Below are 13,750 nucleotides of genomic sequence, written 5' to 3'. Positions count from 1 at the left end.
TCTAACCAAAAACATGCAAGTAATACGGATCATTACTTGTTGTGCATACAGCATTGCTCACTAGTGAATCAACGTGATGCATGCTGATATTTGGTTTCTTTTTATCAATAGTTAGCTTTCAGACATAATGGGGACATCCTTCACTTCCATCGTTTTCTTCCTTTTCCACCTAACGAGTAGCATGTTATAAATCGGGAGGGAGATTTCTACCAACGGAATGACTCGGACTACAAAAAAACACACACAGACACACAAAATGGGTACCTATAAAGAAATCATCAAGAAGGGCGAAAGCGACCGTAGTTGCGCTAGTTTTCTTCTAGGTTTACTGTTTTCTACAAGTCTCATGTCATGCCATTCGCGTAAGTATATATGCATATAGATTTCGTAACTTGAGCTGTTTTATCATGCATCATTGTTTTATAGCTTATGTTTTTGCTCAATTCATTGACTATGCAGAGGTAGTGGCTGCATCCATGAACAAAAACTCATTTCTTGGCTATAAATTTCTCAAGGAAACTGCAATACAGCGGTGCGCACGAACTTGTGGTGTTACATGTCCGGATAAATGTGGGTGCGACAAAATTGTCATCGATTACTCATGTGATGATGGAGGTTGCCAATGTCAGTGTCAAGCATTATATCCACCACCATCCCCACCTTCACCTTCACCTCCACCACCACCACCACCACCTCAACTCTCACCTCCACCACAAGTTTCACCTCCTCCCCCTTCACCCTCTCCACAAGTCTCAACCCCTCCGCCTCCCCAACTCTCACCCAAACACTCTCCTCCACCCCCACTCCAACCATTGCCCACGCCTCCATCCCCACCCCCAGCCTCCCCAACACCAACAGCACCTCCAGCTTGTCCAAGTAAGCCAGGAGGAAATTGTGATAGAGAAATCAGTATTACGTTGCCAAAATTGAGTCCAAAGCAGCCGAAGATATTGTGCAACTACGCTCTAACTAATCCAATGATGATTTAGTTGCAGCAGTACCAGCTGGTGGTGTTAACTAGTTATAATATATGCTACTAAAGCTAGCTCAAGTATTTCTGCTATCTTAATAAACTCGGACTTAACCAAACACGGCGTCTGCTTTCTCATTTGTTTGTCTTGTTTTCACTTTGTTCTTACGGGGTATGTCCGATTCCAAAAGATAGCTCAACTTAAATTGTTGTCTTCAATTTAATATGAGAGTGAAAATAGTTGGTAATAATGCCAGAAACTACTGGACCGCATTTATTTTTCCAAGCATTTTAAAGAAAACGAAATTGTTCTGCAAGGTCTATAAACATTTTTCTGACTAACTGAAATGGTATTCACTATTCACTAATGCAAGCAAAAACACCCCGGTTAATCCAATGGCAGAATCAATAAAGAAAATGGAACTGTTAGTTCACTAATGCACAGCACCATGACCCAATTACATGACTAAATTCCCCTCCCTACATAACCACCCAGAATCAGTAAGTGAGCACTAAGACCATATATTCCAATGGCAGCCTTCAGCTAATGCCTGTAAAGAAGTCAGTAGAGTGAACTGACAGTCTTCCGAACCAAATTACATCAAAAATGGATGATTCAAAGATCCTATTCCATCAACTAACCTAATAAAAAAAATAATTAATGAAAAAATCAAAAATGTAATTCCCCTCTCTGTTACATGGCCCTATTCACCGCCCAAATGTTACTCGCATTTAAATTTTGCTCTTGGATAGCTAACTTGAATGGATGGTTGTTGTGGTCGTTCTTTTGTATCCGGCAGTTTCAAATTTGGTGGATCCCTTTCCCTGACCTCAAGGGGGTTTGAAGGGTCGTTTGGTTTTGCTTTAAATCTTCGGGGCCACCGTGTTGAATGAGCTTAACGGGACTGAACTACTATTATTGTGATCTTGAAGAAATAAAATAAATAATGTTGCCATACTAGATCGAAATGTCAAGTCTCTCCATTTGCGGTTGCTGGGATTTCCCGTACGCCCGTTAAAGGACTCTTTAACTCCCTTCCAAAATATTGAATAGATTTCATTCGGACGTTCACGGAACGTATTAGCAAAGGATTTAACGAGACACAAATCTTCAAACGATTCCCATTCCATTTTCTAGGCTAAGTGTGTGATATATATGGGAATGGCTGAAAGAGGTTGTCCTTATATAGATAAGGACTCAACGTCTATTTTTTTCAAATTCAAATCAAATAATCGGATTTTATGTATGTCCACATAAACCGATTGTGTCCTTACAAAATCATATAAATTGTGCCTCTCAACAATCGGGCTTTTGTAATGCACATGTAAACCGATTGTAAAAGTTACAGAACTTTTCTTCATAAACATCGGATTACATTTTTGTACATGTAAACCGATTCTAAAAGTTACATAACTTTTCTTCTTAGCAGTCGGGCTACATATTGGTTGATGAAAACCGATTATTGGCTTCAAAAGTTACAGGAGTTTTCTTCATCACAATCGGGTTTTATAAAGGTAAATGTAAACCGATTCTGAAACTGAACCTCTGGGAAATTTTCAGAATCGGATTACATATAGTTATATGTAAACCGATTCTGACAGAAAAAATGCTAGAATCCTCCTTTTTTTTCACACACATTAAGTCATTCATAAACTAGAAACCAGATTAAGTCATTCATAGACTAGGAGTGTAACCAAACATAATTCGACAATACGTTTAAGACAAGACATAAGTTTTGACTCCATAATTATCCATACTTAAAGACATAAACATGAATATAACCATTCATTCATGAACATCCCCACCACGACCACGTCCACTGCCACGACCACGTCCACCGCGTCCTCGATTCCTAGGTTGGGCGCTGCTCGATGCACCTTCAGACATCTTTTTGGTAGGGGCTCTTTTTCTCTTATTCTTTGGCTCATCCTCCTCCTCCTCCTCCTCCTCCTCATCATCATCATCATCATATTCCTGCTCCCCAAACTTTGCACCAGCTTCTACATCTTCGAGACCGTTCAATTCATCAATTAGTTTTTCATTGGCCTTCACATTTTTCCCTTCCCTGATTTCTAGCTTTGCCCGGGTTATCAAGTATTCGACTCGTCTTCTCTGTTTCAATTTCAAATAACAAACATTCAATATATAATGCAAAAATCATTAACAAAATCGTAATTGAGTAACAATACGCACCAAGTATTGGAGAGCCGTATCTTTGTCCTCTATCATGGGACTCTCATCTAATCGTATCACTCGAGTATGTGAAACATTGAGGTACCACGACATGTAACCCGGAATTGCCTCGCCATCTGTTCGAGATGGACCAACCAAAGGATATTTGTGAAACGCTCTGTTATCCCAATAATCACATGATGGGAAAAGCCGGTGAACAATGACAATATCACTATCATGTGCTTTGGTTTTTGTCTCATTGAATTTGAAATCCTTGTGCGCCTTTGGGATTTTTTGTATGTAACCGCATTGTCTTGCGATTCTCAACGGGTTGTACATTACATATCCTCTTGGGTGAAACAAAGGCCCATGATATTCACCTTGCTCTGGGCACCCAACCTTCTTTCCTTTTCCTTTAGCCAAAGCCTCCTTGTAAGGATCAAAGACAACATCCTTCGTCGTCAAGTTGTCTAACTGGCGTCTCAAATTCAAATAATCAATTCTTTGTTTTCTTCGGCTTACTTCTGTAGGTTACTTGTTTCCATACTGCTGTTCGTCCCAATCCTTGTTCTCAAAAGTCCTTTTAGCAAATATTGGGAAGTGCAAATATATCTACGCCCGCAGAAAAGACATATTCCCTCCGAGTTGGTTCCTTTGAGACCTAGAAGCCTTTCTCAACTGCGTCAAAGAGTGTGCAAGGATGGCAGTTCCCCAAGAGTAGTCATGTATCTTGTCAAATGGTTGCAACAGCTGGATAAAGTTGGGGCACCGGAAACGTCGGGGAAGATAACAGCTCCAAAGATATAAAGGATATATGCATTGGCCGTGGCGATGATACGTTGCGGCGTCACCGCTTTTCCCTCATGACGAAGCTTCTTTGTTTCCCATAAAGTTGCTCCTCAGCCTCGAGAGATGAAATATCCTCTGTTTTTCCTTACCTACTAGCACCTCCTTCTTGGTCTTCTCCTCATCCCATTGGAACACTTCCTTGGTCCATGCATAAATCTTGTCCCAATCAAGCTCTTGCGCGTAATCTTTGTGCTTCACGTCTTTACCTTCTATGCTTAGCCCGATAATGAACTTCGCATCATTTGGAGTTATCGTCATTTCTCTAAACGGAAGATGTAAAGTATCAGTTTCCCCGTAGTATCTCTCGGCAAAGGCGGAACAAAGAGGTCTATTGTAAGTAAGGTGGCCCAAATTGTTGACCACAAAAATCAACCCCGTAGAATTGACTAGATCGACCACTTCCGGAACTTCTCCCCTGCTTAATTCATCAGCTATAAGTGGCCAATTCCTCATCTTACTTACTGACGTTCCAGGCTTCATAAGACGAACGACATGCTTGTGATCCTATAAAACCAAACAACCACGATGGACAATAATCAAAACACTACACGGATAATAATGTTTACATTACATGGCACAAGGTTTAGGTACTTACTATGGGGCTATTTATACACTAACGTTCCCGGTTCCTTTTCACATGCAGAACAATCAGACTATAAGTTTATGAACATAATCCGTTTCTAATAAGAATCGGGTTACTTCGTGACTAACGTAATCCGATTTTGTAAACACTGAAATTCTTGGATTTCAAAATTCTCGATTTCTAACCTAAAGCATGTTACTAAAACCTAGTTTAGAGGATTGGGTTGATAGAAAAGTACCTGATTCGACCCATTTCTTCCTCCTGTTCGATACGAGAGGCTTCAGAATGTTCTTGCACTTCCCTCGTTCTATTTCGAATCGCTTCAACAAGCCCGGGATCGTCGTCACTAGAATGATTCCTGTTAGTAGCATACTTATTTCTTGGTTTCAACATTTTATGGAAGAAAGAAAACGATTAATCGTTTTTGAATCGTCGATCATCGACGATTTTTGGTTTCAAATTAATGGAAAAAGAGGGAGTGGAGGAGATGAATCGGTTTTTATGTTAGAAATAAAAACTGATTTTTGTTAGTTAGGTTTATTAAGGATTAATGGGGATAATTTAGTAATATTAATATTTTTTTAGGGTAATTTGGTAGTTTACATAAATATTAGACACCCCTTATTATTGTGAATTGGATAGATGAAGTAATCTATGGGCCCAATTAAGTGGCACATGCCCCAATTTAGCCAGGATAGAAAAAGAATGATTTTTTAGAGACCATGGTTTTTCTTAGGGGACCATGGTTTTATTAGGCCACCTTCCCTATAGTGATAAGGGGTGTCCTAAAACGTTGAAATGACTAACCTACCCTTAACCTAATTTAATTTAAAACCAACCTAATAACCACCTATATATATAACCACCACCTCCTCCCACCACCACCGCCCACCACCGAAGATTACCACCACCACCACCTCCGATTATCACCACCACCAACCACCGATTACCACCACCACCACCATCGCCGATTACCACCACCACCACCTCCGATTATCACCACCACCAACCACCGATTACCACCACCACCTCCTCCCACCACCACCGCCACCTCCTATTTAAGAAATGTAACAACATCAATGCAATCACAATTAAGTTCGGTTACATAATAATTTTATCGAGTATAAAAGACGCCAGCCGCAACCTGATTCTGCCATGGGACCACTCCAGAGGTATTTTCCAACAAACCCTTCACTTTAATTTGATTTTGATTGCTTCAATCGAATAGAAATCATCAAAATAGGGTTTTCATAGGAGTTACAGAGCCATGTTCGGTTAGGCCGATTTTCCAAAAAACCCTAGTTTACTAACCGAACTTCTTGAAAATGAAGAACACGAAGAACAATTCGGTTCTATTGGATTTAAAACTAAGTCACCAAACTCTCTGTTTGGTTGTTTCGCAAAAAATTTTAAAACTACAAAGTAACCGAACTCCACCCTTAGAACCGAACAAAAACAAATCCAGTCTAACCGAACTGTGTTGTTGTGGCCACTATGTTGAGTTCCAAAATAACCGAACTTAGCCAATAGAGTTCGGTTTGTTCGCAAAAACTTTTAAAACTACAAAGTAACCGAACTTAGCCAATAGAGTTCGGTTTGTTCGCAAAAACTTTTAAAACTACAAAGTAACCAAACTTAGCCAATAGAAGCTGAAACTTCACATTTTTTTTGTTTGTTAAGTTCGGTAACTTCACAATTTTATCGCAGAAACCGAACTCAGAGTTCGGTTGGTTAGCTGTTAGGTTCAAGTTTGCGAAAGAACCGAACTTTGTAAACTTATATACTCTTATATTACGTAAAGTTCGGTTAGATCAAAAGTGCATGCAGTTTGAACCAACCGAACTTTGTACACCAAAGTTCGGTTAGTTGAGAACCAACCGAACATAACGCTGTAACTCCTAGAAATTCTATTATTTGAGAGTTCGGTAACCTGCGTATTTGGAATAAGTAACCGAACTACACTTTCAGATGAGTTCGGTTACTTGTTCATCTCACGGGGCAATCGAACTACAACTTCAGATGAGTTCGGTTACTTGTTCTTCATATAAAGTAACTGAACTACAGCTTCAGATGAGTTCGGTTACTTGTTCTTCATATAAAGTAACCGAACTGTTCAAAATCCAGTTCAAATCCGGATCATTTTGAAGATTAACAAATATTCTAGGAGGGGATGGAGATGAAGAATCATATGAGTTTTCATCATTTGAATACTCAAACTTAGTGAATTGGAAAACAAAATCTATTTTCCATGTTTTTCTGCTTCATCTTCTCTAACTCTACTCTCTCAATAATTCTACTCAACTAATAATAAACCCATCTTTTAATTTAATCTCACTAATTGTTTTTAACTAAATCATTCACTAATCATCACCCAAAATTAATCAGGAGGGTAATTTAGGTATTAATATAAATATCTAGATAAGGGGTGACCTAGATTTACTTCTAATGTCTTTACCCAAAATAAAACCATGGTCCCAAAAAAACCATGGTCCCCAAAAAATCGTTCTAAAAAAATGTAAACATGAAAAATATACAATACCCGGCGACAGTGTCCCAATAGGCTCACCTGAAACAGGCGAGATTCTCATGCATTATTGGTGTCCTGAATCGGTAACTACCCACAAGTCCATCATATTACATGTTGTTGCTTTTTCCATATCATTCACGTGCATATATAACCTTGAGATCTCGAGAATCAATTGTTAGCTGAAAACATTAAATTTTGGCAACTGTAATATCCCGTTTCCAATCTAACATAATATGTTATAAATGAGAATAGAAAAACCAGGCTTAGAATCGATATAGAATAAGAAAAGTAGCAAACAGAAATGGGTCGTGCAGAAAAAATCAGGATGACCAGGAGGAGTAGTTGCCTGAATTTGCTTCTATGTCTTACGGTAGTCATGTGTTTCTTTTCACGTAAGTATCCGCGGATTTCTTACTTAATCTTTTTTTTCTTTCTGTAGACAGATTTGTTTATGTTTCCAGCTGATTTGATCAAAACGAATGAGAAAACATGTCATTCAATAGTACTACTTGGTTAGTTTTCATACTGTTGCTATTAATTTGCAGATACTGCTATTGCTGCAATGAAATGCAAATCTGGTGAGACATTTGCATCAACTGGCACTTTGGTTTGCCTCACTTGCAACCCTCAATGTGCAAGCGCTTGTCCCAAGGGAAGTACAGTTACCAAAACCAATTGTGTTCCAATCAGGTTCCTAGACACACCTTTGTGTGAGTGTTGCTGTAAAATGCCACCACCACCACCGCCTCCATCACCACCACCACCTTCACCCCCACCGCCTCCGCCATCACCACCACCACCATCACCACCCCCACCGCCTCCATCACCACCCCCGCCATCACCACCACCACCACCACCATCTCCATCACCACCCCCACCATCACCACCACCACCGTCACCATCACCCCCACCAGCTCCCAGCTGCCCTCAAGTCTGTCCAAGTGAGTTCGAGTTCCAATCGTCACCTGATCAGCCACCGTGCACATATAAGCTGGCTAGTCAGATCATGATTATGTAATAGGATTGTCCATTAGCTAGCTAGCTAAATATACTATTAGAGCTAGCTTAGTGTTATGTTATCAATCTGGTGATGTTGTATTTGCATTGTGTTTTGAAATAAGAATGTGATGTGTCCGTAATAATTGCTAGTAAATGGTAAGAAGTTACTTGGATCATGACGAGGGATTCAGTAAGTCTTACTAGCTAGTGAACATTATCATGTATCGTGTTTCCTAAATGTTTATTCGTATGATGAACCCACAAATTAAGAGCATTTTTCTGGTTTCACTAGCTACATTGTGTGCATGTATCAACAATATAAGACCATCCCGAAAATGTACTGTACTGTGGCCGCCATCATCTTATTTAAAAACGCTCTAAATGTAACTGGAAACTGGCTAACAAATTGAGAGAGGATGTCGACCACCCTACACCAGATATAACTGGATAATGCATGCCATTGGCATCATTTACTGTTCGGTGTATCCTGCTGTGCTTTACCTGCAATGGCTTCAATAATAGTTGGGTTGGTCCTGACGTGGAAAAAAAAAAAATCTCAAAAAGCAATTTACTCTGCAAGTTCCAATAATGCATAACCTTATTCGTACGAGAATGACGCGCATAAATCAAACATTTGTGTGGTGCTCCCGATTCAATAATTTAGCTGCAAAGAACTAAATTATCTTCTTTTGTTTTCTTTCCCCGTATCGTGATTCACATGTGGAAATGTATGCGGTGCTGGTTAGCTAGTACTGTACAAGCCTGCAGCACAGTAAATTATAGCAACTGCTTTTTTCCTACACTGATCTAACACATTACGATTATAAATAGATCCAACTTCAGATTGATATCCGGTTAACGGAAATGGGTATTCCGAAAGAAATCAAGATGGCCAAGAGTAGTTTTCTTAATTCTGTTCTAGCTCTTCTGTTTTCTTTGGCGGTCTTCATGTAAGTATATTTAACAAGTTCTGTTTCGGCCACTAGAAACTCATTTGATAGTTCCAGCTAATTCTTGTTAATTAGTCAATAGTTATATACGTACCCATGAACGAGCTTGGGTTAGCCGCCGGAAAATGTAGCTAGCATGGCCAGTATAGCATCTTAGTCTATCAGTAAATTCAGTCTCTTCCATTATCTCATGATCGTGGAAGGATCCGCCGCTGGAACATATATGTAGGATGAGAGTATATACCTGAAATTTGATGAATTGCTATAATGTCATGGTCAACGTCTAATTTTGATATTATTTGCCGTTTATTTGATGTTGTGCAGATACTGCTAATGCTATTCAATGCAAGTCCGGTGAGATATTTTCATCGAATATCGCTGTGGTTTGCTCCCCTTGTGGAAACTCATGTGAAGTCGCATGTCCCCATGGCAGTACAGTCACTAGTACCAACTGTGTATATCGGCTTTTAAAGTTGCCTTTATGCGAGTGTTGTTGTAAGATGCCGCCAAAGCCACCACCACCATCTCCACCATCACCACCACCGCCCCCGCCATCTCCACCACCGCCCTCACCATCGCCCCCGCCACCATCCCCGTCTCCCCCTCCACCATCGACGCCACCACCTCCCAGCTGCACAGAAGAATGTCCATACGAGATGGAACTCCCAGACTCACCTGACCAGGAGCAATCGTGCAGATACGTGCTAGCAGATGCTAATCAGATTATGATGGAGTAGGCACCTAAAGGCAAGCTTGTTCAACAGATTTTGTTGTATAGGCACTGTCTTTTGATGTCAATGTAGTGTACTGATATGAAATTAAGAATGGAGAGTGTCGTCTCTTTCCGCCAGTACAGATTCCAATATCAAGTGCTTTGACTAGTCAAAATCCTTTATATAAACCTCTATTTATTTGAGCTAATAATAGTTTATTAAATGAAAACGAAACTGAGCAAGGGCTAAAATGGTACTTCCAAAAGCTGTCAGGAGATTTTCCGATATTTCAAATTGAAAAACCAAAGAAACTTTTTCAAGAAAATTGTAGTTACACAGAAGTGCCTCTCATATGTATGGATTATAGTTATAAAATGTTGAGTGTTTAAACCAACTAAAGATACAGAGAGATTAGAGATAAGAGACAGTCACAGAAACATTGTGTGAACCTATTTGTGAACACATAAATCACGAAGCCATTTACGTGTTCACAAACAATAATCGCATACATTCTAATTCTAAAATTGTACGCCGTATGTGTAAAGGAGATGATTATATCGATTCGAAGCCTTCGAGCTTGTCATTGTCTAGTCAAATATTATCATACATAATGTTCGTATAAAGGGATAAACTGAGAAGCAAGTATAAATGTAAAGCACATGAAGTTCAATGCTGAATTTAAAGTGCTGAAATGTAAATAAGACAGATTTACGTGGTTCAGCACTAAGGCCTACATCCACGGGGCTGGTGTTTCACTACGTATTGAATGATTACAAAGATAGTCGAATGACTTTAGAGTACACATAGGTCTGCGGAAGTAGGGGGATTACTTACTCTTCCTATTTCTCTCTCCTATATTCTCTTATAATTGCTTTGGATTGGTCGCCCCCTTCTCTCTTAGTGGAGAGGGGTATTTATAGGGTTGGAACGTCGGTCCTACTTCTAAGGTGTCGTTGCAACCTTATCTTCTTGTGCTTTGTGCCCATTACGCAGAGGTCTTCGGCATATGCTGCAGTCTAAGCTTGAATACGAAGAGCTATCCTCGCTAATTCCACGAGCTGATTGACACGTGTATATCTCTTGGTATTTAATGCGGGCAGTTGGACGTCTGCTCGTGTCAGACAAGTGTCTCTTAGTCTGGTCACATCTGCGTCAGGCAAACTCTCTCTCAGCCGTTGATCTGGGATCTTCCTCGGGATAGGATGTACTATCACCCAAGGGGTATTATCTGGTGCTCCTCTTTGCCATCATACCTCTGTGATCCTCGGTCCCTGACCGTCAGATCTGTTGACCGGTGACATTTTCTGATGAGATGCTCCTCTAGGTTATGACTGCTTGTTATCATGTTTTGATATCTCGCTTTGCATGCCTTCCACGTGTCTCTTCCTGTACACGTGGTGGATGATGAAATGTGTACATACAATTTGCCCTTCTTCTTCTGACTTGGGCGTATTTTGCAATTTAGAAGAAGAAAGGTCGCCATACACGTATTATCTCTCCTGATATAACTTCCCCTATAAATACGGGCACGTTTCCCACTTTTGCATTAACTTTCCCCATAACTTCTCCTTGGTACGAGGGACATTTATTGTCTTCTCTAGCTTTATAAATAGGAAAGAGAATGTAAAAAAAACTTTTATCCTCTTCTTGTCAGTGTTCATCCTTTCTTTGTTTTCTATTCTTGTTATTTAGTCATTTATTATCGTCGTTCTTGTGAGGAAGATAATAGCATTCAATTTTCTGACTCTTTCGCTCTCGACTGCTGCTGCCCCTGTATCAAAGATAACTTTCTTTTGATATCTCTGATCATTCTATCTTCGACTGTGGATGGTGCTTGTCGTCCTCTTTTATACAGGTATGGGGTTTTTCATTAGCTGCTCATCATTGATTTATCTATTTTATGTTGTTATATCTACCGTTTTGTCTTCTTCTGCTGTATTTTTGGCTTTGTGATGAAGAACACATATGTCGAAGCATATATGCTTGCCCCTGTTCTTTGTTACAAAGTCTGTGAGTCTGTATCTAAGTATTATCTTTGGAGTCTAATGGGGTATTTCTGGTTATTTTCAGTTTTTAGGGTTTTTGATGTTAATCCTGATGAACCATCAGTTAAGGGTTTTTTGATCTTTAGTGATCTCCTCGTATTCTTCTCTAAACTGTTTTTTTTGTGTTCCCTTGTAGATATGTCTGATCGTCCGCGGGTTCCTTACCAAACCCCGCCGTCTAGTCCGCCAAGATCCCCTCCGCGTAGAGATTCTGACAGATCTCCACTTGGGGAGGGTTCTTATAAATCTTCGCAATCAGATCCTCGGGGTCATAGGGTTTCATCTTCCTCTGGTGCGAAGACTTTTCCTACAAAGAAAGAGGATTTGCCGAAGGGTCCTTCTGGGTCTAGGTATGCTGTTAACCGTGCCCCTTCTCGTCCTCGTGAAGATTCTAGGAGTACGCAGGCTCCTCCTCGTAATGAGTCTAGGAGTACGCGGGCTCCTCATCCTCGTAATGAAACATTGGATGTTCCGCCCCTTCATTCAATGGATCCTCCTTCAGTGCCTCTGCAGAAATCTTTGTCGCCTCCTCCAACGGTTTCTTTCAAAGGGAAGTACTCCAAGGGTACTATGTCGAGAGCTGATCCGTCTAAAAATCTTTCTAAAAGGAAAGCTTCGGAATTGAGTCCTACTTCAGATTCCGCAGACGAAGAAGAAACTGCCCATGTGATACGTAGCGTTTCGGTTGGTAAGAAGAAGGTCACTTTCAAGCATATTGATCTTGAGATGTTCAAGGAAAAAAATGAGCTTCAAGCTTTTGAGGTTCGCTTTTATGCCCCTGATGATGATATCACTTACGAGCTCCTTGCTAAGTATCAGTTTGATGAGTTCCATCTGTTGACTACGGTTGGAGCCTTCGAGGCGGGTCTCATGTTGCCCCTGTATAAGTCGGGTGACTCCTTTTATTATGACGTGCTGGCTAGTCGCGAAGGCTCTTCCACAAACACTCATAATCGTTCCGTGTCACAACTGTCTGGGAATTATCTTCGTGCACTGAAGGAATGTTACCTGCGGAGCAAGGGGGAGACTATGATGACCTGCTACGTTCCAAATCCTGCTGAGAGAGATTGGTACACTCCTCAGAATTTTAACAATTCCTTTGGAGATTATGTCAACATTAGGAACCGTAAGCCGTATGTTCCTGGTACTGAGGGATCTGCTAAACGGAAACTCTTTCCTGCTCGTGAAAGGATTAAGCGTGATCATGATTATGAATGGCATGCTACTGTCATTGAAATAGTTGGTCCTTGGGCTTATGGTTGGATTCCTGGTCCGCGCGGTTGGCGTCCTTCTGAAAACAGCAAGCCTCGTGAAACTCCTCCTGCTCTTTATGGAGATTTCTGTCCTTGGTGTCCGAATTTCGCGGGCATGAATTTGCCTTACGCTCTTGATGTCGTTGATGGAGATGAGGAGGAGGGTTCTGGTGCTACCCATCCACCGAAGAGTGCTGCTGCTGCCAAGGTATAGTTTCTTCTTATATTCTATATTCTATTTGCCCCTTTTTCCTTGCTTAAAATAATTTTCATTTTTTAAGTGAGGGAAAAAATGAGGCTTTTTTGGGATGTGTACTGGTTTGTAGGTGTCGAAGAAGAAGAAACTTGGACCCAAACAATCTTCTACTGTTGTGACCGGTGAGGCTGAGGTTTATGAGGAGGTTACGAGTCTTGTAAACGAAGGGTATGCTGAGGATGAAGAAATGTTCGATGGAGAAGAGCGTACTGATACTTCTCATCCTGATGACAAGGGTGTTAATGGTGAAGAAGTTGCTTCGGGTGGTGATGGTGAAGAAGAAGTTGTCGCGGGTGGTGATGGTGAGTCTGGGGTAATATTACCGTAGGTGGTACTGGCGGGTGGGGGGGGGGGGGGGGTGGGGGGGGGGAGGGGGAGGGGATCTGCCCCTGTTGGCGATAATATTGGTGGTGTGGGTACTCTGCCCGTTAA

General features: G+C 40.8%; 2 protein-coding genes across 2 annotated transcripts; both read left to right on the top strand.

The window, feature by feature from the left end:
• Positions 1-230: 230 nt before the first annotated feature.
• Positions 231-1,306, top strand: LOC113307611 (vegetative cell wall protein gp1-like). The gene is made up of 2 exons (XM_026556064.1): positions 231-362; positions 460-1,306. The coding sequence occupies exons 1-2, from the start codon at positions 257-259 to the stop codon at positions 987-989; spliced, it is 636 nt and encodes a 211-aa protein (XP_026411849.1). The 5' UTR covers positions 231-256; the 3' UTR covers positions 990-1,306.
• Positions 1,307-7,310: 6,004 nt separating this feature from the next.
• On the top strand, positions 7,311-8,394 carry LOC113313806 (leucine-rich repeat extensin-like protein 6). Its single transcript, XM_026562594.1, has 2 exons — positions 7,311-7,494; positions 7,648-8,394. The coding sequence occupies exons 1-2, from the start codon at positions 7,404-7,406 to the stop codon at positions 8,118-8,120; spliced, it is 564 nt and encodes a 187-aa protein (XP_026418379.1). The 5' UTR covers positions 7,311-7,403; the 3' UTR covers positions 8,121-8,394.
• Positions 8,395-13,750: the final 5,356 nt, after the last annotated feature.

This window comes from Papaver somniferum, chromosome 9 (genome assembly GCF_003573695.1).
Source record: "Papaver somniferum cultivar HN1 chromosome 9, ASM357369v1, whole genome shotgun sequence".
Lineage (NCBI taxonomy): Eukaryota > Viridiplantae > Streptophyta > Magnoliopsida > Ranunculales > Papaveraceae > Papaver > Papaver somniferum.
Note: the sequence above shows the minus strand (reverse complement) of the source record. Positions and strands in the feature narration are given on the sequence as shown.

Bases quoted from the DNA above. Each gene is read 5' to 3' on its own strand.
- LOC113307611 (XM_026556064.1), top strand. From the start codon at position 257: ATGGGTACCTATAAAGAAATCATCAAGAAGGGCGAAAGCGACCGTAGT. The intron at 363-459 runs GTAAGTATATAT...TTGACTATGCAG, and splicing joins TCTCATGTCATGCCATTCGC to AGGTAGTGGCTGCATCCATG.
- LOC113313806 (XM_026562594.1), top strand. From the start codon at position 7,404: ATGGGTCGTGCAGAAAAAATCAGGATGACCAGGAGGAGTAGTTGCCTG. The intron at 7,495-7,647 runs GTAAGTATCCGC...ATTAATTTGCAG, and splicing joins AGTCATGTGTTTCTTTTCAC to ATACTGCTATTGCTGCAATG.